The sequence below is a fragment of the Pelodiscus sinensis genome, chromosome 24 (genome assembly GCF_049634645.1).
Source record: "Pelodiscus sinensis isolate JC-2024 chromosome 24, ASM4963464v1, whole genome shotgun sequence".
NCBI classification, from domain to species: domain Eukaryota; kingdom Metazoa; phylum Chordata; order Testudines; family Trionychidae; genus Pelodiscus; species Pelodiscus sinensis.
The window spans coordinates 4,640,856-4,668,269 of record NC_134734.1 but is presented as its reverse complement, the minus strand read 5'-3'; the positions used below and the strand labels follow the sequence as shown (position 1 = coordinate 4,668,269).

At 50.1% G+C, this 27,414-nt stretch overlaps 2 protein-coding genes across 4 annotated transcripts in view; one reads left to right on the top strand and one right to left on the bottom strand.

Annotated features, from left to right (window-relative positions):
• Positions 1–5,495, bottom strand: part of LOC102447103 (uncharacterized) — a 37,706-nt gene extending 32,211 nt beyond the window's left edge. Inside the window, exons 1-3 of the mRNA XM_075908263.1 lie at positions 5,341–5,495; positions 2,960–3,048; positions 1,305–1,473 (exon numbers count right to left, since the gene is read on the bottom strand). Of these exons, the coding sequence (XP_075764378.1) occupies positions 1,305–1,473; positions 2,960–3,038 (248 nt within the window). The 5' untranslated portion in view covers positions 3,039–3,048; positions 5,341–5,495. The remainder of the gene's footprint in view (positions 1–1,304; positions 1,474–2,959; positions 3,049–5,340) is intronic.
• LOC112546801 (trypsin-3-like) overlaps positions 3,527–27,414 on the top strand; it is a 36,555-nt gene continuing 12,667 nt past the window's right edge. The window contains exons 1-3 of one of the 3 annotated variants that reach the window (XM_075908165.1): positions 3,527–4,019; positions 25,103–25,191; positions 26,069–26,237. In XM_075908165.1, coding sequence (XP_075764280.1) covers positions 4,009–4,019; positions 25,103–25,191; positions 26,069–26,237 — 269 coding nt within the window. In that variant the 5' untranslated portion in view covers positions 3,527–4,008. Of the gene's footprint in view, positions 4,020–24,075; positions 24,231–25,102; positions 25,192–26,068; positions 26,238–27,414 lie in introns of those variants that run through there. The other 2 variants (XM_075908162.1, XM_075908163.1) reach the window with 2 other exon arrangements.

Genomic DNA, 27,414 nt, shown 5'->3' with positions numbered 1-27,414 from the left:
TGCGGGTGTTAGCCCTGCTATGCAGGCGGACGGAGGGGGGCCAGTCATTTCCTCAGCTGGAGCTCCTGGAAGAGCGGTGTAAGCTGCTGTGACATGGGGGGTGGGGGGGGGGGAGCTGTCTGCTCTGTAACCTGTGTCCCCCTGCGTTGTGATGTGTGATTTCCACTGACTCACCAAAACATGTATTACCCCAGACCCCTGATAACAAGGCTCTTTCCCTGGGGAGAGACAAAGGAAGGAGGTGGAGACGAACACCTGGTTTGGGGGTAGGGTCTGGGAGTGAGGCTGTCTTGGGCTGGAACCATGAAGGAAACAGACTAAGGAGGGGCTGGGATCTAGGGGCCCAGGGACCCCAACTCAAGGGGTCTGAGGCAGCGTGGCCCAGACTCCATCACGTCTGTGCTGTGCTGTATCCGGGAGAAGCAATAAACCCCCCATTCTACTGGCTGGTGGAATCTGTTCTTGCTTCTACGGGGCTGCAGGATCGTAGGAACCCCGACGTGCCGTCACAGCCGCTGAGCTCTGGTCCCTCGGGCGGACTGGCAGGGCACTGCGGCGTGAGCAGAGCTACGGTGGGGTGCAGGGGTGAGCCTGCATGCAAAATGGCAGCCCACAGTCTCCTCAGGCCCACCCGTGGCTCCGCCCCAGTTTTATACACAAGTAGAACCCTGTGCCAACGGCGCTGTCGTGCACTTCATGGCTGGGCCTGTTATTTTCAAGCCCAGTTGCTGTACGTATCAGGCACAAAAGCCTTTTGTGCAAAAACGCCCCCACATTAATTATGCAAATGAAGTGCAGCAATATGCTAATCTGCGGTCGATTTGCATAGGCTTTTGTGCAAGAGGGCTGCAGTGTGGATGAATCCAGAGAGTTAGGCCACAGGGAGGGGAGGAGGTGGATCTGTCTTCAGGCTCGGCAGTAATTATGGAGCTCTAGAAAGGCAGCTCCACTCGATTCCATTCAGCCCCTGGGCCACCTGCCCACGAGCTGGCAGCGGGAAGCCACATGACCTAACGCTGGGAAGTGCGGGGCCTGTTCCCTCCTGCCCACACCGTGGGGCAGGCCGATTCAGGTGGCCAAGACCCATCTGCCGAAGGTGGCTGGAAAACCTCAGTGGGGACAGAGAAGGTCCCGAAAAATGCTTTGAGGTCTGGAAAACAATACAGGTGGAGGGGGTTGGGGCTGGAGGGGGCGGGGGAGGGCAGAGGCAGACGTGGGCATAGATGGGGGATGATAAGATAAGAACTGAGGACGTGGGAAATTCGCAGGCATCCCCATCTCCCTCCACCCCCGCACTGACTTACCCGATGTCAATTCTGCAGTGCGCGGCAGTTAGCACCCACTTCGGGTGCACCAGGCTCCCACCACAGAAGCTGCGGCCGTTCCTGAGGAGAGCCGCTTGGTAGGGCCGCGAGCCAACGCCGCAGGGCTTCCCCCCGAGGATTCGTTCTTCATCCTCTTCTGCCAATGAGGCTGCAATGGAGAGAGGCGCATGTCAGCCATGAGCGGGGAAGGGGGCGGGGCTAGCATCAGTCACGTCCCTGCGGATTGGCGGGTGGCAGGAGGATCACGAGGCACCTCTCGCATGCAGCCATGAAAAGGCACAAGGCGATCCGAGGCTGCACCAGGCAGCAGGGACGGGGACCCGTTCATGCCCTGGGAAAACCGTGATGCCCCGTCACCCTCGTGCAGAGAGAGGAATCCCAACGGGGCAGCAGCAGAGGGGGGCAGTAGGATGACCGGGGAACACGTGGAGATGGAAGGGGCGCGCCAGGACGGCCGAGATGGGATCTCTTTGTTCTCTCTAAATGCAGCAGGGCAGGGAGGGGGAGGAACCGGCCCAGATGGAGCAGCCACAGCTGAGAATTAGCAGGGCGTTATGGCCGCGAGGGATGAGCCGTGGATCGCGGGGGAGCCTCATTATTTCGAAGCTGGAGCTTGAGACGTTGATGTGACCGAGTTGCCCACGGGAGCTGGACGCGCGACCCAGGAGGCTCCTTCATTTTGGCAAGGTCCAACCCATTTTCCAGTCGTTTGTTGAAAGACTCTAAAGCCTTGGCAGCCAGGAACTTTCACCAGGGAAGTTCTGCGGGGCAGGGAGGAGCCTTCTGCTGCTTGCGTGAAAATCCACCTACACTTGCTCATCTTATAAATCTCTGGGAATCGCAATTTACACAAGCTCCGGTGGGCGGGGGTGGTCAGGGATTGGCCTTTCTGGGCTTTCCCGCAATACAACTATTGTAAACACTCCGATCTTCTCGGATGGAATGTGTTCCCAATGGAAATAGCCATTTTGTCAAAGCTGAGAATTTCCCATGGGTGTGCACTGAGGATGATACGAATTCTTTCAATACAGATGAAACAGTTGTGGTCTGAGCTGCACAATCAAACTACATCTCCACGCTGCCCCACAAGCATGGACTCCCATGAGGCACTAGCGTCTCCCAACCAAAACCCACCCGGTGCTTCATGGGACATGCAGTCTGAGCAGAGCATGGGACATTATTGGAAAGGGCCTTTGTGATTTTTTAATATTGTTTGTTTGCATCTTCTTCTGAGCAGAATTCAGCTCCTATTAGAAACAGTGAGAAAAGATGCTCTGTACAAATGGTACATTTCTACGTAGGCTTTATAATTAGAGATATCGAAATCTCAGGGAAACAGACTTGTTTTCCCAAACACCTTTTGCTTGCTGGGAAAACTCAGAATTGTTTCCTTGTTTCGTGATTCAGGATGAAAACCCCTTGTGAAATCATATGGCGGCTAATCAGAGAGGAGTCCTGAATATGTTAATTTCCTTTTGCAATCTGTCCAACTGAGGATGAGTTTGCAAGGAATTTCACACTTCCTGAGCAGCAACCTGTCCTCAGGAATACCTGAGACACTGCTGGAAGGATGGTGAAACCACAGAACCCTCCCACTCCACCCAATGGTGGCTTCTCGCCAGGCTCTTTCCTACCTGCTGCTGCCCCGATAACCAGAGTGGCGAGGACCAGCAGCTGCATGGTGGCTGTGGCAATGGGAACAGTCGGCGGCATTGCTGGTTTACTGCAGGGAGAGAGAGAGACACGCTGGCCACGGGTGTCGTGAGGAGAACAGGTGACTCTCTTAGTGAGGTATTTGCTTAGGAGTCAGAAAAACTTAGGCCTGTGCCTCTTCCTGCCATCGACTTTCTGCGTCTCGGCTACCCTGCTTGTACCAGGAGGACAACAGCAGTGCCCTATGTGACAAGGACAAAGAAAGGGGATTTGACAGCAGCCTTCAGCTTCCTGAAGGGAGGTTCCAAAGAGGATGGAGACAGGCTGTTCTCAGTAGTGACGGATGGCAGAAAAAGGAGCTGTGGTCTCAAGTTGCGGTGGGAGATGTCTAGGTTGGATATTAGGAAAAACTATTTCACCAGGTGTCACGTTACTGGACTTTGATGGGAGCAGCCAGATCACTGCTGCACTCATGGGGGGGGGGGTGTTGGCCCCAAAAATGGTATAAAAGGGGGCCATGTGGGGTGTTGAATAGGAGCTTACTGTCTGCTAATCATATGTACGCTAGTCATGTGATTGTATAATGTCTGTGTGTATAGTTAGGAGTCTCTAATCTGAGTAGATACTGAATATTTCTCTGCATGTGGTTGAGCAGTGGGCAGAGCCGTGCCTATGGACATGCTAATCAGCGAGGCCCTGTGGGACAATGGCACTCAATGGGCCAAGGACACACCTAAAGAATGAGTGGTGACTCATACCTAAGGGCTACCAGCAGGGAACACAGGAATAAGCCGTGGGCCAGGTGACCTGCTGTAGCCAAGAAGAGACCAGGAAGGAGGGATAAATAGGCCATGTGGCTGACTCTATCTTGGTCTTCAGCTCAGCACTTCATCCCAGAGGCAGCATTGCAGGGATCGAAGAGCCAGAAAGACCTGTGGACCCATCCTGATCCGAGGATGCGCAACAAGGACTTTTAAACCAGCAGCTGTAACATCTCTGCTAGAGCCTGCACCAAGAACTGGGAGTTTCGATGCATGTAATGTATGATTCTTTAACAACCTTACTCTCATGCTTTTCTTTATTGTAATAATAAACCTTTAGATGTTAGATGCTAAAGGATTGGCCCAGCATGATTTGTGGGTAAGGTCCAAAGGCTAAATTGACCAGGGATCTGTGGCTGGTTTCTTGGGACCGGACAGAACTTTTTCGGGGTAGGTGGGATTGGGTGCTAGGACTCCCCACCTGTTTATGAGGCCCGGGACCCTCTGGGGCATGGATATTGCTGGGGTGTCGGAGGGGTTTTGCTCGTGAGGCTTCAGGCAGGCAGCTGAAGTGCTCTGTGGGATTGGTTGGTGGCCTGTTTGGAGAGGTCACCAGTCTGGGGGCTGTAAGGAGCCCCGAAGTAGAGCAATTCGCCCTGAGCAGATGCCCTCAGCTGTGCCCAGACATGGCCCGGTCTGTCACACTAGGAAGGTAGTGAAACACTGGAATGGGATACCTAGGGAGGTGGTAGAATCTGTATCCCTAGAGGTGTTTAAGTCTCGGCTTGACAAAGCCCTGGCTGGGTTGATTTAGTTGGGATTGGTCCTGCCTAGGGCAGGGGACTGGATTTGATGACTCCTGAGGTCTCTTCCAGCTCTATGGTTCTGTGATTCAAAATGGTGATTGTCTCCCTCAACATAGCTCCTTCCTCCACTGCCACCTGGTTTCTGTCTCCTGCCGGGGCATGTTCCATGAAAAGATCTGATCTCTTGTGTGTGGGAGGAGACCTCAAATTTATCCCAGCTGCCAAAGGTCCCCCTGAGCTGGCCTGAGCCACCCCCTCCTCCTAGTTCCCCTTCTGCCTTGTCCCCCCAATAACTGAGGAGGGCAAACTTCCATCACTAGATTATTAAATGAGAATTGAACAGATGTAAGATGCGGTCTGGCCTCCATTAGGGGAGCACTGCATCCCACCACAATATTCAATTCCCACAATCCCTCGTGATGCAGCACAAGGCTACAATACCCACTGTAGCGATGGGGAAACCGAGGCACAGCTTGGCTAAGCTATTGGGCCTATGTCTGACAGGGAGGCAGCGGCAGCCCAGTGATTGGAAGCCATGTCTCCCTAGTACCAGCTGTGCCGCTGAGCCACCAAACCATCCATCTTCACTGTGGGCCCTGTGCCACCCTATAATCCCTCAGTAACAGAGCAGTGCCCCTTGGCACAGCATAATCCTCCCCAACAACAGCGGGACATCCCAAGTCACCTCCCTACGTTGCTCCCCCAGCCACAGCAATTTCCTGTGCACCCAGCCACCATGCCCTCTGCCCCCAGCCAGACATGCTGGTGACAGAGGCCCGACGTACCCGATGTTACCTGTAGCTCCTGGCAGGGGCCCGTGGGAGCAGATGAGACACCAGCCGTCGTGACCTGGTAGAAGGGAAGGATCCTCTTATCAGATGGGCCACTTTATATGCTGGGACATGGGCTGTCCCTGTGAGTCACTGTGATTTCTGGAGCGAGAGACACAGAGAGATGTCCCACATGCGGGCAGCCAGGTGTCTGGGGGTGGAGGGAGGCACTTGGCTGCCCTTGGTTGGCACCGGAAAGCTGGGGGAGGGACCCAGCCTTTGTTCTCATCTCTGTTTCCTTCAGGGGAACCCGGCCCTTGGAACAGAACCTTCTCCGCTGCCAAACCTGCCTCCCTGCGCCTCCCGCCCTGCTCGGGAGTGTGGCCTTCCTCTTCTCTCCCTGCAGTCCTGACTGAGGGGGTTGATCTCTGACCCTGCCCCATGTTTGCTGCCTCTGATCTCCCGGGAACCAGGCCCTGCCCCCTGACGCTCGGCGCTGGGCCTGCCCTGGGGCTGCCTTGGACTCTGACCTCCGGGCGGGCAGCCCAGCCTGATTCCCGAGCACTAGGTCAGACAGCCCATAACCCATTTGTGACCCCTCTCCCTGCGGGGGGGAGGGGGCAGCGAGGGGCCTACCTGCTCGGGGGAGGTGCTGCGGCTGCCGAGTTGTGGGCCTGCCTCTGGCCAAAGGCAAAAACGACCCTCTGGTGGCCTCCACCCATGTGCCGGTCGGTGACTGGGAGCCCCCGCCATCGCTGTCCTGCTGCCATCGCCCAGCGCCGCAGGACTCGCACACGGACCTGAGTCTGGAAGAGACCTGGGCGTTTCCTCTTTCAGCACGGAGATGGGGCGAGGAAGGGTTCCTAAAAGTTGGGGAGCCAACCCGGCCTGTCCGCTGGCCCCTTCCTCACCCCGACCCTTCCCCCTGAGGCCCTGACTTCAGGCTGCCCCTTCCTCCGAGCTCCCCACCCCCGACCACCCCTTCGTCCCAATCTCCTATTCTTGTGCCACCCCTTTGCTCAGAGGCCCTGTCCCCGTCCCATTCTTTGAGTTCTCTTTCCACCAATCTCTTGGCCTCATGCTGTCCCTTCTGCCTATGCCTCATGACACCTCGCCCCCCCTGAAAATCACCCCCCACTTTCTCCTCTCCTCCCTCGCTGCCTTTGCTCACCCTCAGAGGTGGAAAGTCACTAAGTAGAAATACTTCGTTACACTCCTCAGGTACATTTTTTATCCATTGACTTTTACTCAAATAGTTTTGTTAGAAAATATTGTACTTTTTACTCCACTACAATTTCTGGAAGCGCTTAGTTACTCACGACTTTCAGCATCACAAGCCAGCATCCTGTTTTGCTAAAACATAGCCACAGGCGCATGGGTACCATTTAGAGGGAGCTAGGTACCAAGTCTGAACTCCTGGATTTCATACTTGAGGTCTGCTTAAAGATGCATGCCCAGGCTCCAAAGGCAGCTCTTAACTGCAATAGGGTTTGAGGGCTTGCAGATTTGCCTTTGGGGCAGGGAGTTTGTTATAAAAAAAGGGAGGGGTTATTAAGAATAACAAAAGACAGGTCATTCAAGTTAATTAAGGGATCCTTAGATCATCATGAAAACATTGCCAGGTACTTAAAAGCTGGGAGGGGGTGAGAGGAGTAGCAATGAGTGTTGTGTTGTGTCATTCCACGAGGAGTAACGGTAGTTCGAACTAGGAAGCCTAGTTCGAACTACCTAGTTCGAGCCCCGTGTAGCCGCGCGGCACGGGGTTTGAACCAGCGGGGTTTTAAAAATGGCGGCGCCCCGCTTATGCAAATGAAGCCCGGGAAATTCAAATCCCGGGCTTCATTTGCAAGTGCGGTATGCCTACATTACCCCGCTAGTTCGAACTAGCGGGGTAGTGTAGACATATCCACAGAAAGTATCAAATTGCCTCTATATAAAGTCATGGCATGCCCACATCTTGAATACTGCATGCAGATCTAGTCACCCCACCTAAGAAAAAAGATTTATTGGATTTGGAAGGTACAGAAAGAGCAACAGAAATGATTAGGGGTAAGGAACAGCATCCATATGAGGAGAGATTAACAAGTCTGGGACTTTTCAGCGTGGAAAAGAAATGACTAAAGGATGGGGAGATATGTTAGGGTATGTCTACACTACAAAGTTAATTCGAACTAACAGAAATTAGTTCGAATTAACTTTGATAGGCACTACACAGGTAAACCGCTAGTTCGAACTTAATTCGAACTAGCGGAGTGCTTAATTCGAACTAGGTAAACTTCATTCCATGATGACTAACGTCTAGTTCGAATTGAGTAGTTTGAATAAAGGGCTGTGTAGCCACTTAATTCGAACTAGTGGGAGGCTAGCCCTCCCCAGCTTTCCCTGGTGGCCACTCTGGGCACCACCAGGGAAACTCTTCTGCCCCTCTCCTGGCCCTGGAGCCCTTAAAGGGGCCCGGGCTGGCTACGGTGCCCGTGCCAGGTGCAAGCCTGCCAGCACCCAGCCAGCAGACCCTGCCCCAGGCACGGCATGAGCCAGCCACCCGCTGCCACCCAGCCCTCCGCCTCTTCCTGGGACCAGGCTGGCGGCTCCCAGGAGCCTGCCCGGGTCCACAAGAGGCGGGCGCCCACGTGGTCTAGTGCGGACATCATGGACCTCATCGAGGTTTGGGGGGAAGCCTCCAATGTCCACGACCTCCGCACTAGGCACAGGAAAGTGGCCGTCTAGGGCAGGATAGCTGCCAGCCTAGGCCACCCAGGAGCAGGTTTCCATGAAAATCAAGGTGGTCAAGTGAGCCCCCGACCCTGAGCCCTGAGCTTAGAACATAAAAACATAAGAATGGCCGTACAGGGTCAGACCAAAGGTCCATCTAGCCTAGTAGCCTGTCTGCTGACAGCGGCCAACACTAGGTACCCTGGAGGGGATGGACCGAAGGCAATGACCAAGCCATTTGTCTTGTGCCAGCCATCTCCAGCCTTCTACAAACAGAGGCCAGGGACACCATTTCTAACCCTGGCTAATAGCACTCCATGGACCCAACCTCCATGAATTGATCTAACTTCTCTTTAAACTCTGTTATAGTTCTAGGCTTCACAGCCTCCTGCAGCAAGGAATTCCACAGGTTGACTATTTGCTTTGTGAAGAAGAACTTTCTTTTATTAGTTTGAAGCCTGCTACCCATTCATTTCATTTGGTGTCCTCTAGTCCTTCTATTATGGGAACTAATGAAGAACTTTTCTTTATGCACCCTCTCCACACCACTCATGCTTTTATAGACCTCTATCATATCCGCCCCCTCAGTCTCCTCTTTTCTAAGCTGAAAAGTCCCAGTCTCTTTAGCCTCTCTTCATATGGGACCTGTTCCAAACCCCTGATCATTTTAGTTGCCCTCCCCTCTCCCACCCTCTCTCTTTCCCTCTCCCACCTCCGTTTGCCAGTCTCCCCGTTTTGTTCAATAAAGAGAGTTTCTATTTTTGAACACACGTGTCCTTTATTTTGTACATCAGGAAGGGGGGCTAGGGAGGGGTAAGTGGAAGGAGGTGAGGGAGGAATGGGGTACGAGCCCCCGATGGGGAGGACTGGGGTGGCTCTAAGGGCTCCTCGGGGTGGATATTGTCCTGCAGCCTCCCGATTGCCCCCCCCCCCCGGATGGCAGCCTGCGGCAAGTGCAGCCGGGTTGATGGCCGAGTGGTGTGATGTGCCTAGTGTGGGTACTCCGGGCACTCCAAGCCAGAACTGCTTTGCAAGCGGGGAACCCCTGAGAACTGTCTGTCCAGGGTGGGGGTCGGGTCCCTTTAAGCGCAGCCCTCGGCTAGCCTGAGACAGCAGCTCCACGCTCTAAGTCCTAATCTGATGCCCTGCTGGCACTGCTTCCGGCCATCCTTAGCCTTGGTTCAGGGTCCACTTAATGTGGACATGCTAGTTTGAATTAGCAAAATGCTAATTTGAACTAGTTTTTAGGTCTAGATGCACTAGTTCAAATTAGCTTAGTTTGAATTAACTAATTAGAATTAAGTTAGTTCGAATTAGTGCTGTAGTGTAGACATACCCTGAGGTATTCTCAGGCTAGGTCTAGACTGCAATGTTTTTGCATTTTGTGTAGTTTTTTCCACTTTTTTTTTTTTTTTTTGGAAAAGGCTTTTCCGCCATTTGGCAAATGGCAGAAAAGCCTCCTCTTTCAGGGGAGTCCTTATGCCTCGTGAAACAAGATAAACAGAGCACATTTACTCTTCCGCGAAAAAAAGTGGACCTCTCATATCCCGCAAAACCCCCGTAGTCTAGATGTAGCCCCGACTGATTTTTTTTCTGTAGATCTGTTGAATTTCAAAACATTGCACCTGAACACAGATAACGGCCTTGAGTACCACCTACCAAAATACCGCTGTTGTGCCCGTCGCTTGTTGAACCTGGTTTCATCTGTAGATGTGGTACAGGCTGAATCAAATGACACCTACAAAAAGCTGGCCAGGTCCACTTTTGCCAAATGCCAAGCACTCTGGAATAAAACTGAACACTCAACTATTGGAGCAGAAATGGTGGAAGCAGAATGCAAGCTACAGTTCATTCAGCCAAACCAGACAAGATGGAACTCTGTATTCCGGGCAGTGGAGAGAATCATAGAATCATAGAATCATAGGACTGGAAGGGACCTCGAGAGGTCATCGAGTCCAGCCCCCCGCCCTCAAGGCAGGATCAAGCTCCGTCTACACCATCCCTGACAGATGTCTATCTAACCTGTTCTTAAATATCTCCAGAGAGGGAGATTCCACCACCTCCCTTGGCAATTTATTCCAATATTTGACCACCCTGACAGTTAGGAATTTTTTCCTAATGTCCAATCTAAACCTCCCCTGCTGCACTTTAAGCCCATTACTCCTTGTCCTGTCCTCAGAAACCAAGAGGAACAAATTTTCTCCTTCCTCCTTGTGACACCCTTTTAGATATTTGAAAGCCGCTATCATGTCCCCCCTTAATCTTCTTTTTTCCAAACTAAACAAGCCCAGTTCATGAAGCCTGGCTTCATAGGTCATGTTCTCTAAACCTTTAATCATTCTTGTCGCTCTTCTCTGTACCCTTTCCAATTTCTCCACATCTTTCTTGAAATGTGGCGCCCAGAACTGGACACAGTACTCCAGCTGAGGCCTAACTAGTGCAGAGTAGAGCGGTAGAATGACTTCACGAGTTTTGCTTACAACACACCTGTTGATACAACCTAGAATCATATTTGCTTTTTTTGCAACAGCATCACACTGTTGACTCATATTCAACTTGTGGTCCACTATGACCCCTAGATCCCTTTCCGCCATGCTCCTTCCTAGACAGTCGCTTCCCATCTTGTATGTATGGAACTGATTGTTCCTTCCTAAGTGGAGCACTTTGCATTTCTCTTTATTAAACCTCATCCTGTTTACCTCCGACCATTTCTCTAACTTGCTAAGGTCATTCTGAATTATGTCCCTATCCTCCAAAGAAGTCGCAACCCCACCCAGTTTGGTATCATCTGCAAACTTAATAAGCGTACTCTCTATCCCAATATCTACATCATTGATGAAGATATTGAACAGTACGGGTCCCAAAACAGACCCTTGCGGAACTCCACTTGTTATCCCTTTCCAGCAGGATTTAGAACCGTTAACAACCACTCTCTGACTACGGTTATCCAGCCAATTATGCACCCACCTTATCGTGGCCCTATCTAAGTTATATTTGCCTAGTTTATCAATAAGAATATCATGCGAGACCGTATCAAATGCCTTACTAAAGTCTAGGTATATGACATCCACCGCTTCTCCCTTATCCACAAGGCTCGTTATCTTATCAAAGAAAGCTATCAGATTAGTTTGGCATGACTTGTTCTTCACAAACCCATGCTGGCTATTCCCTATCACTTTATTACCTTCCAAGTGTTTGCCTATGATTTCCTTAATTACCTGCTCCATTATCTTCCCTGGGACAGACGTTAAACTGACCGGTCTATAGTTTCCTGGGTTGTTCTTATTCCCCTTTTTATAGATGGGCACAATATTTGCCCTTTTCCAGTCTTCTGGAATCTCCCCTGTCTGCCATGATTTTTCAAAGATCATAGCTAAAGGCTCAGATACCTCCTCTATCAGCTCCTTGAGTATCCTGGGATGCATTTCATCAGGACCTGGTGACTTGCTGACATCTAACTTTCCTAAGTGATTTTTAACTTGTTCTTTGTGTATCCTATCTTCTAAACTTACCCTCTCTCTGCTAGTATTCACTACGTTAGGCACACCTCCAGACTTCTCGGTGAAGACCGAAACAAAGAAGTCATTGAGCATCTCCGCCATTTCCAAGTTTCCTGTTACTGCTTCTCCCTCCTCACTAAGCAGTGGGCCTACCCTGTCCTTGGTCTTCCTCTTGCTTTTAATGTATTTATAAAAGGTCTTCTTGTTTCCCTTTATGCCTGTAGCTAATTTGATCTCATTTTGTGCCTTTGCCTTTCTAATCTTGCCCCTGCATTCCCGTGTTGCTTGCCTATATTCATCCTTTGTTATTTGTCCTAGTTTCCATTTTTTATGAGACTCCTTTTTTATTTTGAGATTGTGCAAGATCTCCTTGTTAAGCCAAGCTGGTCTTTTGCCATATTTTCTATCTTTCCTACACAGCGGAATTGTTTGCTTTTGGGCCCTTAACAACGTCCCTTTGAAATACTTCCAACTCTCCTCAGTTGTTTTTCCCTTCAGTCTTGCTTCCCATGGGACCTTACCTACAAGTTCTCTGAGCTTATCAAAATCTGCCTTCCTGAAATCCATTACCTCAATTGTGCTGGTCTCCCTTCTACCTTTCCTTAAGATCATGAACTCTATTATTTCGTGATCACTGTCCCCTATACTGTCTTCCACTTTCAAGTTCTCAACTAGTTCCTCCCTATTTGTTAAAACCAAATCCAGAACAGCTTCTCCTCTGGTAGCTTTTTCAACCTTCTGAAACAGAAAGTTGTCTCCAATGCAGTCCAGAAACTTATTGGATAGCCTGTGCCTCGCTGTGTTAGTTTCCCAACATATGTCTGGATAGTTGAAGTCCCCCATCACCACCAAATCTTGGGCTTTGGATAGTTTTTTACCCATACTTCTCGCATTTGTATATAGGCATCTAAGATACTGATTTGATCTTGCCTCCCTGTTGTGCCCTGACCCTCCTTTCTCCTTGCCATTATAGGCCGTAGTCCCCCCCATTTCCAACCCATCTCCCAGTACCGCACATTCAGCACTTACCTGTGGGCTTTGCTCACCTGCCCCCGACAAACCTAGTTTAAAGCCCTCCTCACAAGGTTAGCCAGTCTGTGTCCAAACAAGGCCTTCCCGCTCCTGGAAAGGTGAACTCCATCTCCGCCAAGCAGTCCTTCCTGGAAGAGCACCCCGTGATCAAGGAAGCCGAATCCCTCCTGGTGACACCATCGTCTCAGCCAGGCATTCACCTCCAGAATGCACCTCTCTCTGCCCGGGCCCCTACCTTTGACAGGAAGGATAGAAGAGAATACCACCTGCGCTCCAAATTCTGCGCATACTAAATGAACAAGGCGAAGGGACCATCAGAAATGTGTTTCCAACATTCAAAACCAATATGTAAGTAGTGGTTCTTTGCTTTATAGTTTTATTTTTGTTAAAAAAAACCCTGATAATTCTGTATTCAACTTAATTAACAATGTCTTTTAACTATTCTACAGGCTGAATCTAGCAGAGCTAGCCTTCTTGGCAAAATATGCCATGGTCTTGGATCCAGTGGCGAAGGCACTAAATATTCTCCAAGCAGAGTTCAGCGCACAAATGGGATGGCTGCTTCCTACACTAGACCAGCTGGATTCAAAACGGCAAAGGCTCAAAATTCACACTTGTGAATGTGGGCAAAATAAATACATTTCTGTAATCTGACTCCTGTATTTAATTTGGTCACTCTTCAGCTTTATAAATTAAGGCTGTGACTACATTTAAATTCCAGCTTTGAAATATAAATGGATAGTATGTGTGTATATATTATATAAATGTATATAAAATATATATATATACTAGCAGAAATACCCGGCATTGCCTGGGGAAAATATAGTAAAAGGTGTGATGAATGAACTACGTCAATTACATTAACATAGCATATTTTACTGGAAATACTTTTCTCTTATATATTACTTTAAGAAATTAACATAGCTAGTGATGTGCTTACAAAACGACAAATCCCATAGGGTCTCTTTTATTAATCCCCACAAATCAGGAAGGCCCATCTGCCCTTAAAGACTCTGTGCAAACCAATGCCTGCAGCCTCCTTGCCAGAAGCCCTGAGAAATGGGGGGGCTGTCTCCTGGGCTCTGCAGCAGCAGCAAATCCCTTCTCCCCAAGTAGCCACTCCCCGAGAGCCTTCAGTGCACACTCCATGGGGCAACCTGAATGGACTTCCTAGCGGCAGCTGGACCGGTTGCATTGATCAGACAAAGCGAAACACCTTCAGACCAGGTGCAATGAGTGATGTCTAGATGATCAGAACATGCAGCACCTGACCGTACCTGTTCTAATGAGAATAGGCTGTTCTGAGTGTACCGTGTCCTCCTCAGGCTCCACGATGCTCAAAACCTCGTCCTCCTACCCACCTCCTCTTTGTACTGTGAGCTGAATCCTGCAAAGTGCATAATGCCTGTGGCACTTGCTGATACCGCACACAGCCCTGCCAGGAGAACGCAGGCAGCCCAAAGAAGGGCGAGTGGTGAGATGAGCCATTTGGGTGTGTGGGGAGGGAAGCAACTGTAATTTCCAGAAGGGGTTCAGTCGGAGCCCGGCTGCATGAAGATGTTGAGAGGCTGTGAGAGCTGGAGGCTTCTTCCAGCCACAATTAGCAAGGCTAGACCCCAGCCAGCATCAGCCCCATTTGGGTTTGTCCTGGAGACCTGCTGGTGCCCTAGTCTAAGGGAGGTTGCTGATTCTCTGCCCCACTGCAGCCTCTCCCCTATGGGTTTTCCCGTGACGGTGCTGCAGGTGCCCACATGCTTTATCCTCTAGGATCTCATAGTTTCAGTTTGTGACACGCTTAATAGAAGAGTCCAGCAAATGCCTATGATCAGGTGCTACTAAAAGCTAATTATCAGTGGGCCCAACTGGGGCTCTGGGGGAACCGGCGGAATCAATGTTGAGATATAACCAATCCAGTTATTGAAGTTAGGCAATCATAAGAACATAAGAACATAAGAACGGCCGTACTGGGTCAGACCAAAGGTCCATCTAGCCTAATAGCCTGTCTGCCGACAGTGGCCAGCACCAGGTACCTCAGAGAGGGTGGACCGAAGACAATGATCAAGCAATTTGTCTCCTGCCATCCTTCTCCAGCCTCTGACAAACAGAGGCCAGGGACACCATTTCTATCCCCTGGCTAATAGCCTTGTATGGACCTAACCTCCATGAAATTATCTAGCTTCTCTTTAAACTCTCTTATAGTCCTAGCCTTCACAGCCTCCTCTGGCAAGGAGTTCCACAGGTTGACTACACGCTGTGTGAAGAAGAACTTTCTTTTATTAGTTTTAAACCTGCTACCCATTAATTTCATTTGGTGTCCTCTAGTTCTTCTATTATGGGAACTTATAAATAACTTGTCTTTATTCACTCTCTCCACACAACTCATGATTTTATAGACCTCTATCATATCCCCCCTCAGTCTCCTCTTTTCTAAACTGAAAAGTCCCAGTTGTTTTAACCTCTCTTCATATGGGACCCGTTCCAAACCCCTAGTTATTTTAGTTGCCCTTTTCTGAACCCAAAATATCTTTTTTGAGGTGAGGAGACCACATCTGTACACAGTATTCAAAATGTGGGCGTACCATAGTTTTATACAGGGGCAGTAAGATATTCTGTGTCTTATTTTCTATCCCTTTCTTAATAATTCCTAGCATCCCATTTGCTTTTTTGACCACCGCTGCACACTGTGTGGAAGTTTTCAGAGAACTATCCACGATAACTTCAAGATCTCTTTCTGCTGCTTCTGTCTTGACTATCCTAAACAATTTGGTATCAGCTGCAAACTTTACCACCTCACTCCTTACCCCTTTCTCCAGATCATTTATAAATAAATTGAACAGGATGCAGGTAATCAAGTCGTTGAGACAATGTCCTTTCTGGTTGAAATGGATCAATGCCCACAAAACAGATGTCAGAAAGGATCACAAAGAAAAAACAGTTTCTTGCCATTTCAACCAGAAAGGACATTGTCTCAACTACTTGATTACCTGCATCTTGCTTCAAAGACCTTTTAAGACTTCACTTGAAAGAGAATCCTCTGAACTGTCATTCATGCTTAAATTCGACACTTTACACTCAAATTTGAATAAAGACGCTAATTATCTTACCCATTACAAAGATAGCTTCTCCAATTATCACCTCTAATATTATTAGCTCACAGATGTTTACCTCTCCCCCTTCCCCACTTCCATCCCCCTTCTGTTCTAAATTTGATTTGTCCTTTTCATATGTGTTCATTTTTAAAATTGTTTCCTTTGGTATATATGGTTGTGATAATTTCCTTCCAGTATTTGATCTGAGGAATTGAGAAATTTCATCTCTGCTTCTCTTCCTAAGGTGACATGTATCCAGTCAATATGGGGCTAATTAAAATTCCCCATTATTATAGAGTTCTTTATTTTGGTAGCCTCTCTAATCTCCCTCAGCATTTCAATGTCAGTATCGCTGTCCTGGTTAGGTGGTCGATAATATATCCCTACAGCTAATTTCTTATTATTGGAGCATGGAATTCTATTCACAGTGATTCTATTGAACATGTTGATTCATTTAGTATTTTTATTTCATTTGATTCTACATTATCTTTCACATACAGTGCCACTCCGCCACCCAGCCAGCCTGCTCTATCCTTCCGATATATTTTATATCCTGGTATGATTGTATCCCACAGATTTTCCTCATTCCACCAGGTTTCAGTGATGCTTATTATGTCAATCTCCTCCTTTAATACGAGGTTCACCCATCTTATTAGTCAAACTCCTACCATTTGTGTAGAATAGTGGTCCCCAACGCGGTGCCCGCGGGCGCCATGGCGCCTGCCGGGTCATTTGTGCGTGCCCGCCGACAACCTGGGCTGGCCCCGCCCCTGGTGCATGGAAGGCACCGGCCCCAGGCGCACGACATGCACCAGCTCCGGGTGCGCTGCGCTCGGGCGGCCCCAGCCCCGGGGCACATGCGGGCACGCGGCACTCGAGCAGCGCCGGTGCCGGCCCCAGGCGCACGGCTCGGGCGACGGCGCTGGCCCTGGGCCCATGGCACAAGGTGCTTAGGCGGCCTCGGCCCTGGGCGCAAGGCGCTCGGGCAGCCCCAGCCCCGGCCCTGGGGCACATGCCGGTGCTGCCGCCGGGTGCAAGGGCATCCCCATCCCCTGGTGTGCCCCCGGATGCATGGCCCCACCCCCGGGCGCCCGGGAGCCTCTAAAGGTTGGGGACCACAGGTGTAGAAGCACTTTAAAAATTTGCCACTGCTTATTTGTCTGCCCTTCCCTGATGCATTGGATTTCTTTATATGCGGTTGTTTTTCTGCTCTGGCCCATGGTTTGGCCTTTCCCCTCCTCTCTATCTGACTATAGCTAGAGAATCTCTATCAATGGATTCTCCTCTAAGAGAAGTCTCCCTCCGATTTATGTGCATCTCTGCACCAATCAGCTTTTCCCCATCTCTTAGTTTAAAAACTGCTCTATGGCCTTTTTAGTAGTATCCGTGCAAATCAGTCATATCCGTGCAAAATTTGGTGTTTCTAGCTCTTTCAGGACAAACAAACAAACAAACAAACAAACAAACAAACAACTACTTTTTACTTCTGGATACTTAAGTACAATTAAGATGCAATATTTTTGCACTTTTACTCAAGTAGTTTTCCAGAAGGATACTTTGACTTTTACTTAGTTACATTTTTTTCAAAGTAGTACTTTTACTCAGCTAACTTTTTGGGGAACTTTTTCCACCACCATTGCTCACCATTACGGCCTGTAAAATGTGGGAGAGCCTAATTTCATGGATTCTCCCTTGCTAGGGACCCTGCATGGAGACATCATTCTGTACCAGTGTCCACACAAGTCTTCAGCCAAACACCAGGTGACTCGGCAACCAAGACGACTGGAGATCACCATCCTGCTATAGCCTTTGCCTGTCTGCACCACCATCAAGAGAGGCTGTCTCTTTGTCCATCTACTCTGACTAGAACAGAGAAGGGCCTTGTGGGAAGGATCCCAGCATTTCGAGGACCAACCATGAGAGCAGGAAACAAGGAAATGGAGAAGGAGGGGAGGTTGTGCGGCAGCCCGACTTGACAATCTGCATCTGCTACTTCCACTGGGAACTGAATGCCCTACTAGGACAAGAGCTGCAGATTCCAGACTGGCCTTGTAGGCTACCTGCAGGTCCACCTTCAGTATCTGTCATTTCATGGAGGATGAGCATGCATCTGTGTGGCTGGATGTTTTAGATAAAAAAAAAAATAATAAAACCTAATCAATAAAAAAATTCACAAAAGTGAAAGCATTTTGTTTAAAGAATTTCTGAACAAAACCTTCCTCAACTTTCACGTCCAAAAGACTTTTGTTGAGAAGTTTCCTTTAATTTTTATGTCAAACGCCCAAATGAAATGTTTACTTTCAGGTGAGATGAAATGTTTTGGTTGTTCTCAAACAGGGTTTGTTTTTGTTAATCCAACATTGCCACTGAACAGAAAAATTCATTATCTGCCATTTTCTGTGTCAGTTTTGATACTTTTCAGAGGAAATAGTTAAAAATATAATTTTGTTTTGATGATGGCAAAACAATTCATTTCAATTAGGTCCCAATATTTTGTTTTGACTTGATTATTTTCATTAAGAGGGCAATCTAGCTATATTTTAGAAATGTGCATCCGCGAGTCTGTTCAAGACTTTCTCCTAAAAGGATAAGTGACACACCAAATTTGGTAAGTAGCTACATCTTATCTTCATTTAAAGCAAGGTCAGGGTTTGTTGGTGCTAGGACAATAGGATGTGCCTAGAATTTGATTGTTTCTCATAAACTGGAAAGGGGGGGGGGTCTGGCAGGAAGGAGTTATACCATGAAATGACCACAGGGGGCAGAAGATACTCTAGTTGGAAGCCACTGGCCACCAGCAACTGGCAGTTTGGCCTGACTTTGATGTTATGTTAAACTATTAAACACAGTCTAAGATTCTAGGGAAAACTTTCCAACTTTATGCAGAATTTAGCACTAGAGTAGGTTACCTGGGACAGTGGCGTTTTCATGGCTGCAGGTGATTAAGAGCAAGTTAGACATACAGTTCTCACAGATGGTCTAAATGTGCTGAGTGCTGACTCAGTCAGCGGCAATGGATTTCATCTGATGATTTTTCAAGGTCCCTTTTATCCCGATGTGAGGGAGCGTCTGCTTTGGTCTGGCCCTTTAAGGGTAAAAACCCAACCCTGGGAGAAGGCTGAGAGCAAAGGCCACAGCGGGGGCTGATAATAGCCACTTAGGGCCCAGCTGGGGCTAAATAAATAAGGGCTCAGGCGGGAGGAAGAGAGGCTCTTGTTCTAGCTGGGGAGCAGGACAGACCTGGCTGCCAGGGAAGCTGGAGGCTTCCTGGGACAGAGCAGGGCTGGGGAAAGGCAGGCAGGGCTGGGGACACTTGCCCCATAACACCTGTTTATTAGCATACATGTAAACCTGAGCCATGGGCGGAACATTTATGTAATCTTTTAGATTATTGTCTTTCTGTGCTCATTACATCTTGCTGCTAGAACCTATCCAGGGACTCAGGAACTCCCGCCCATCCCTTCTCTCCGCCCATTGTCACCCTATATAATCTATAGTCATCCATTGTATGGCAATCTCACTGAGCCTAAGAAGCAAAGTGACACTCCACCAGCGCTGTGCGTAATAAACCCCCATGCTTGAACCTACACGGTGTCAAATTTCTATGTCCTTCAAAGATTGTATGGCTAGAAATGAGGAGGTGGACGGCTGTGTGGATAGACAGATCCTGCATGGAGAGGTGGAAATGGTTGGGTGACACTTGAGGTCTCTTCCATCCTGTGAGGGAGTGGACTAAACCCAAAGGCCCCCTGCTGGAAACCTCAGGACTCTGCCACACCCATTCCAGGAAGAGAGTAGTGGGGAGGACCTCCAAGCTGGCTAGAGTGGCTGCATGGAAAGCAACCAATCAGGGCCCAGGAGGGCCATATAAAAGGGGGAAAGTGTGGGTGGGTGGAAGGGGACAGCTGGTACAAGTTTTTGGACTGAGCTGCTACTAGGATCCAGAGAAAGTGAAGGAACTTCAGCACGACGGCTAAGTGGGGGGCAGTGATGGGGGGAGCAGGAAGCTCCCGTCTGGCTGCTTAGACTGAGCTCAGGACCATTTGCAAGGAAGGGTTCAGGGGAACAGAGAGGGAGCCCCTGGCCTGGGTGAGGACTGAGCCGGGGGAAAGCCCCAGGACAATAGTGACTCCAAGGGGGACACCTGGGGATGCAGCCCCAACCCAGAGCTGAGATTTTATAAAGACAGAGTCCCAGGCGGGGCTGTAAACCCCCCTGAGAACCACAACAAGGGAGTGTCAAAAATAGGAGCTGCTAAGGAGAGTCTGACTTACCTGGAGAATGAGGAAAGGATTAAGCTACTGGAGATGCACCCAGGAAGGAGGTTGAGGCAGTCAGCCGATAAAAATGCAGATAAGAATTTCAGATTGGGGCGGGAGGGGGGGATTTTCTTTCTCTCTTCTTTTTTGAGATCAGAACAGTTTCTCTCAGGTATTGAGGGAGACGGGAGACATTCTCTCTCCAAGAACAGACTTCTTGAATTGTGTAAGTAGGGAAAAATTTAGACAGTCTATCAGGTTTTGTTGTTTTCCTTGTTTGGGGGTTTGAAAATTATATCTGAGCTGGCTAATTGTTTTCCATTTTTGTAACTAAGGATTACAGCCCAGGGATATTCCCTGAGTCTATTTAACTCCTAGTTACCTATTATGCTTGCAACCCCAGTTTTGTTTTGATAATAAAAGAGTGAGTCTTGCCCACATGCTCAGGGTTTAGCTGATCGCCATATTTGGGGTCAGGAAGGAATTTTCCTCCAGGGTAGATTGGCAGAGGCCCTGGAGGTTTTTCCCCTTCCTCTGTAGCATGGGGCACAGATCACAGCTGGAGGATTCTCTGCATCTTGGGGTCTTCAAAGTATTTGAAGGCTTCAATATCTGAGCTATCGGTGAGAGGATTATTCTAGGAGGGGTGAGTGAGATTCTGTGGCCTGCACTGTGCAGGGGTCAGACTAGATGATCATAATGGTCCCTTCTGACCTTAAAGTCTATGAGTCTATGAGTTTTCCTTTTGTTTTGATTAACTGGTATTGGTTGATTATTGTGTCCTTAGGTTTACGTGCCTAGTTACCTGGGAACAGTCCATTGTTGTCTGCAGAGTCCCTCTGTTCGTTTTCCCAACTCCAAGCAAAATGGAGGTTGGGGTAGTGGGGAGAGCTTTACCTTAGGTAGGGGATTCCCAAGTGATGTCTTCCCTAGAAAAGGGTTTATTTTCTATTTTCTTTTAATCACTTGAGTGGTGGCAGCCAGGAACCAACCTTCTGTCTTTTTGGATCTCAGGAGGACTCAGATCAAACAAGTTTGTGTCTGGGAGTCACAGAGGCAGGTTTTGCAGAGCTATTCTACTAGCTGACACCCCATCCCTGCACTCGGAGTGTCAGGTTGGGGAATTGAGCCATGACGGGGGGATCACCAGTGGATAATGCAGACGCACATAACTGGAGGAGGTGCTCATGAGAGGTGGGCGTCGGCCCCATCCCACATCCCTACCTTGCTCAGATTCTATTGACTGCACTGAATATTTATTAAATCTTTAAAATGAATTTCTGAATGAAAACAATCAAATCAAAACACACTCTTGGAATCTCATTTGAACAAACTGTTTTCACATCCCTAAAAGAGAAGTATCATTTCAGCAGTTTCCTCTGAAAAGCATCAAAGCCAGCACAGAGCACGGGGCAGAGAATAAACTTTTCTGCTTGCCGGCAATTTTGGGATCAAAAAAATTAGTTGGGATCAGCCAAACCATTTTGCTTGAGCTGAAAGTAAACGTTTCGTTTGGGTGTTCGGAACATTTTTTTCAACATAAAAGCTCCAGTTGTCTTAGCTGTCTGGTCACCTGGTTAAAAGTCTGAGAGGGGGAGCCGTGTTAGTCTGTAACTACAAAGACTTAAAAAACAATGTGTGGTCCCACAGCACCGTAGACCAGGGGTCTCCAACCTTTTTAAGCACGAGATCACTTTTTCCATTTAAGTGCAACCCAAGATCTACCTCAAACCCAAAGACTCTGGCCCCACCACCTTTTGCCCCTTTTACAAGGCTTCACCCCTGCTCACTCCATCCTCCCCCACTTTCACCAGGCTGGGGAAGAGGGTTGGGGTGCAGACTCTGGTCTTGGACGAAGGGGCTCTTTGGAGTGTGAGAGGGGCTCTGAGCTGAGCTTGGGGCAGACACTTGGGGTGCTGGAGGGGGTTCTAGGTGCAGGCTCGGGGAGGGTGTTTAGATGAAGGGATGCCCAGGCTAGGGCAGGAGGTTGGGGGGCAGGAGGGGGTTCATGACTGGGGCAGGGGCTCAGGATTCTAGCTCTGGCTGGACACTGCTTACCTCAGGAGGCTCCTGGGTGCTGGTGCAGGGGGCTAAGGCAGACTTGCCCCTACCCTGGCCCCACACCACTCCCAAAAGCAGCCAGCAAACTCCATCCCAAGCCCTGTTTCCCCTCTCTGCTCTGTAGAGATAGAATACAGGGTGGGGGTGGGGGGCACCCTGACACCAGCGTTCCTCTTCTCCCTTCCCTGCCCTGCCCAGCAAGCAGGAGGCTCCTAGGGATGGGGGGAGGCAGCTCCAAGGCAAAAGGCAGGAGATACGCAGCAGTGGGGACAGGGACAGTTGACGTGGCCAAACCTGTCAGGATCACTCGTCAGAGGCTGCAAGATCTACCAGCAGATCCTGATCGACTGGTTGGTGACTGCTGCCTTAGAGGAACAAAGATGCAGATGGTATCATGAGCTTTCGTGAGCACAACCCACTTCTTCAGAAGAATGGAGCACGGGGTCCAGAGTCACAAATAAATAGCAGAGAAAGAGGGGAGGGGAGGGAAGGAGAAGGGGGAAAAATTGCCAATTTGAGTGTCTGTGCAAAACGAGGCTAATAGAATGGGTGTAAATGCCCGATAATTAACTGGTACCGTCATTAGGATGTTGAATGTAGCAGCCCATCCAGTAAGGTCTTTGTGCAGATCTTCACCTGGGTTGTGTCTAGACTGGCCAGTTTTTCTGGAAAATCAGCCGCTTTTCCGGAAAAACTTGCCAGCTGTCCACACTGGCCGCTTGAATTTCCGCAAAAGCACTGACTTCCTACTGTAAGAAATCAGTGCTTCTTGCGGAAATACTAGTCTGCTCCCATTCGGGCAAAAGTCCCTTTTGTGCAAAGGTTTTGTGCAAAAGGGCCAGTGTAGACAGCTTAGATTTGTTTTCCGCAAAAAAGCCCCGATCGCGAAAATGGCAATTGGGGCTTTTTTGCGGAAAAGCGCGTCTAGATTGGCATGGACGCTTTTCCGCAAAAAGTGCTTTTGCGGAAAAGCGTCCGTGCCAATCTAGATTCTCTGTTCTGAAAATGCTTTTAACGGAAAACTTTTCCATTAAAAGCATTTCCGGAAAATCATGCCAATCTAGACGCAGCCCTGGTGATTGGCTGAAGACTTGTGTGGATGCTAGTGCAGAATGACGTCTCCATGCAGGGTCCCTAGAAGAGGAGGGACCCTGAGGTTTTTTATATGCGGTAACATTGAGCAACAGTAGTGAGGGGAGCGAGGAGCAAGCAGGAGGTGGTTTTCGGGGGGGGGGCGAGGTGGCGTGAGGATGGGGCATAGGCGGAAGGGACAGGATGAGGCCAAGAGACTGGTGGAGAGGGGCGGCATGGGAGGGAGCCCAGAGAACAGGACGGGGACAGGGCCGCAGAGCAAAGGGGGGCACGAGGACAGGAGATTGGGAGGAAGGGGTGGTCGGGGGTTGGGAGCTCGGAGGAAGGAGCAGCCTGAAGTCAGGGCCTCAGGGGGAAGGGTCGGGGTGAGGAAGGGGCCAGCGGACAGGCCGGGTTGGCTTCCCTGCTTTTAGGGACCTTCCGTCTCCCTTGTCTCTGTGCTGAAAGAAGAAACGCCCAGGTCTCTTCCAGACTCAGGTCCGTGTGCGAGTCCTGCGGCGCTGGGCGATGGCAGCAGGACAGCGATGGCAGGGGCCCCAGTCACCTATCGGCACGTGGGTGGCAGCCACCAGAGGGTCGTTTTTGCCTTTGGCCAGAGGCAGGCCCACAACTCGGCAACTGCAGCACCTCCCCCGAGCAAGTAGGCCCCTCGCTGCCCCCCCGCCCCACAGGCTGGGCTGCCCGCCCGGAGGTCAGAGTCCGAGGCAGGCCCAGCGCCGAGCGTCAGGGGGCAGGGCCTGGTTCCCGGGAGATCAGAGGCAGCAAACGTGGGGCAGGGTCAGAGATCAACCCCCTCAGTCAGGACTGCAGGGAGAAGAGGAAGGCCACACTCCCGAGCAGGGCGGGAGGCGCAAGGAGGCAGGTTTGGCAGTGGAGAAGGTTCTGTTCCAAGGGCCGGGTTCCCCTGAAGGGGGCAGGGATGGGAGCAAAGGCTGGGTCCCTCTCCCAGCTCCCCGGTGCCAACCGACGGCAGCCAGGTGTCTGGGGCTGAGGGAGGCACCTGGCTGCCCGCATGTGGGACACCTCTCCCGCTCCAGTCACCACAGTGACTCACAGGGATGGCCCATTTCACGGAATATAAAGTGGCCCATCCTGGAGGAGTGTCAGCTTTTTCCAAGTCACAACCGCTGGTGTCTCTTCCACTCCCGAGGACCCCACCAGGAGCTACAGGTGAAGCAGGGCCAGTCCAGCCTCTGACATCAGGATGTCTGGCTGGGGGGTGGGGGATGGCGGTCAGGTGTGCAGGAGATTGCGGTGGCTTGCGGCAACACACGATGAGTGTTCTGTTACTGGAGGGATCCCAGAGTGGAATGGGTCATGCAGGAAAGATGGATGTTTTGGTGGTTCGGTGCTCCGGGGGTACTCGGAAGACGTGGCTTCTAATCTCACGCTGCCTCCTTGTAGGATGTGGGCTCTGTTGCTTGTTCTGTGCCTCGATTTCTGCATCTGTAAAATGGGGATTGCAGCTCTCCCGCAGGCACTTGTGGGGATGAATTCAGTGGAAGTCAGGAGGAGCTGAGATACTATCATGGAGGCCAGACAGCACCTTAGAGTTATTCAATTTTCTTTTAATACGCTGATTGTGGGAGTTTTGCCCTGCTCTGTTGTTGGGGGGACAAACTAGAAGGGGAACTGGGGTGGGGTGGGGTGGGGTGGGAGCTCAGAGCAGCTCATGGAGATCTTTTTCAGGTGGTTTCAGTTTTAGTCGCCCCCACAGCAGATCAGATCTTTCTATGGAACATGCCCCTGGGGGAGCCAGGGACTGTGTGGAAGTGGACGACGAAGCTGATTCGGGGGAGACCGGGCTCCCTTGCCACCACACGATCCCAGTGTGTTTATCCATGTGGGGCTCTGCTATCGCCCCCGGGTACAGGCAGGGTAGCTGAGGCGCAGAGAAATTGCATGATCATATGGGAGTATGAGGAAGAACAGGCACTCAAACCAGCCTTTCCTGAATCCTAATCCAACACCGGACATGGGAGACCGTCCGTCTGCCTGAAGACGCCCCCGGACAATGATTCCCCGTCACTCTCTCCCTGCAGTAAACCAGCGCCGCCGCCGACTGTATCCATCGCCATGGCTGCCATGCAGCTGCTGGTCCTCGCTGTGCTGGTCGCCGGGGCAGCAGCAGGTAGGAAAGAGCCCGGTGAGAAGCCACCGTTGGGTGGGGTGGGAGGATTCAGCGTGGGTGGGAGGGTTTCACCACTGGCCCTACAGGAGTGTCTCAGACGTTGCTTAAGCCAAGTTGCTAGAAGTGGAAATTCTTGGCTATCCCATCATCGATTGGACAGATTGCAAAAGGGAATTAACATATTCAGGCCTCGTCTCTAATTAGTCTCCATTGCTTTGGAACAGGCAAGGAGCTGTGGTTTCACAAGAGTTTTCTTCCTGAATTAGGAAACAAGGAAACAAAGTTGCGATTTCCCACCAAGCAAAAGGTGTTTGGGAACAATAAGTCTTTCTCTGAGATTTCGAGGTCTCTAAATTTTCAGCGTACATCGAAATGTGTCACTTTTCTAGAGCATTCTTCTAGTAGAATGTTAATTCTGCTAAAAAACGTATAAAGAATATTTTAAAAATCTCAGAAGGCCTTTGTGATAATGTCCAATGCTCTGGTCAGACTGTGTATCCCATGAAGCACCAGGCCCCTTTTGGTGAGCACAGCCCAGTGCATCATGGGGATCCATGGTTGTGAGGCATCATGGGAGATGTAGTTTGATGGTGGAGTCCAGTCTACACTGGAAAATGCTGCATTATGATCTTTGGTTTAATTAATTAGCAGCATAATCATCACATTCCCATGGCTCATCCTGTCCAGTCCCTGCTTCCACGGGCAACTCAGTCGTATCTGTGACTCAAGCACCGTTTTTGAAATAATGAGGGTTTTTTCCCCTCCCCTCTTCACACCTACCTTCCCTTGCTGTTCAGTAACTTCCCTCTAATTCTTAGCCTCGATTTATCCGCATTCTTCCCTGCTTGTGGCTGACGTGTGCCTCTCTCCTTTGCAGGCTGTGACTCAGGGGGAGTGAAAGAACGGCTCTTTATTGGATATCCCTGCCGCAATGGCTCACGGCCCTACCAAGCGGCTCTCCTGAAGAACGGCACCACCTACTGTGCTGGGAGCCTGATACACCCAAAGTGGGTGCTAACTGCTGCGCACTGCAGCAGAAACATCAGGTAAGTCAGCGCAGGCGTGGGAGAGAGAGAGGAGGGTTCCTGGGAATTACCCACGTTCCCATGCGGACATCTCCCTCTGCCCCCCCAACCCAGCCCCATCCACCTCTATTGTTTTCCAGTCCTCAAAGCATTTTTTGGGACCTTCTCTGCACCAGCTGTGGTTTTCCAGCCATCTTCGGCAGATGTGCCTGGGCCGCCCGTATCGGTCTGCCCTGTGGCGCAGGCAGGAGGGAACTGGCTCTGCACGCCCCAGCATTAGGCCGTGTGGTTCCTGCTGCCGGCTCATGGGCAGGTGGCCGAGGAGCTGGATGGAATGGGGGGGAGCTCTGGGAAAGATTTTCCCTTGACTCCAGCCGGATGCTGTTAGTTCTCAAGCTGGGGGAGGGGTGTGCCTGAGGCCCACTGTGGTTCAGGGAGTCCACGGGGCCCAGTAGCTAAACCCTGGAACCCTGAGTCCCAGCGCCTCCCACATGGCTGAAGCCCCAAGCCTTGCGCACTCCGCAAGGCTAACCCCCAAGTGTGCCCACCCCCCAGCTGAGGGCTGGAGAGTGGAAGAGACGGGCTGTGAGGGGCTCCGGGAACTACTCGATGAGAATGAAATCCCTGGAATGGAGGTGGGGTGTCTAGTACCAGGGGGTGCCTCAACATTGAAAGCAATGGGGGTTTCCTTTCTAGAGCTCTGTCAATACTGCAGAGAGATCTGTCCTTCCCCTCCCCTCTTTTGTCCCACCTCTCTCTGTGTTAGGACTCAGCAGGTATCTTCATTCTATTAAAGAATGTCATTACATTGCATAGTATCATAGAACACTAGAACTGGAAGGGACCTCAAAAGATCATGAAGTCCAGTCCCCTGCTCTCGTGGTAGGACCAAGCCCCATCTAAACCATCCCAAATAGATGTCTAACCTACCTGCTCTTAAATATCTCCAGTGATGGAGATTTCACAACCTCCCAGGCAATTTATTCCAGGGCTTAACCGCCCTGACAGCGAGGAAGTTTTTCCCAATGTTTTTTCTAAATTACATGGATTAAATCACATAGATGTCGACGTTTGGCAAACATGATTTTTCCCTGCTTCCCTGTTAGTCTCTTTTCCAAAAAGTTTCATGACGACCAACCAAGTTGCGGTTCCCTGATTTTTTAATTCCCTAGAAAGACTAGGTTATTTGAAACTCTTT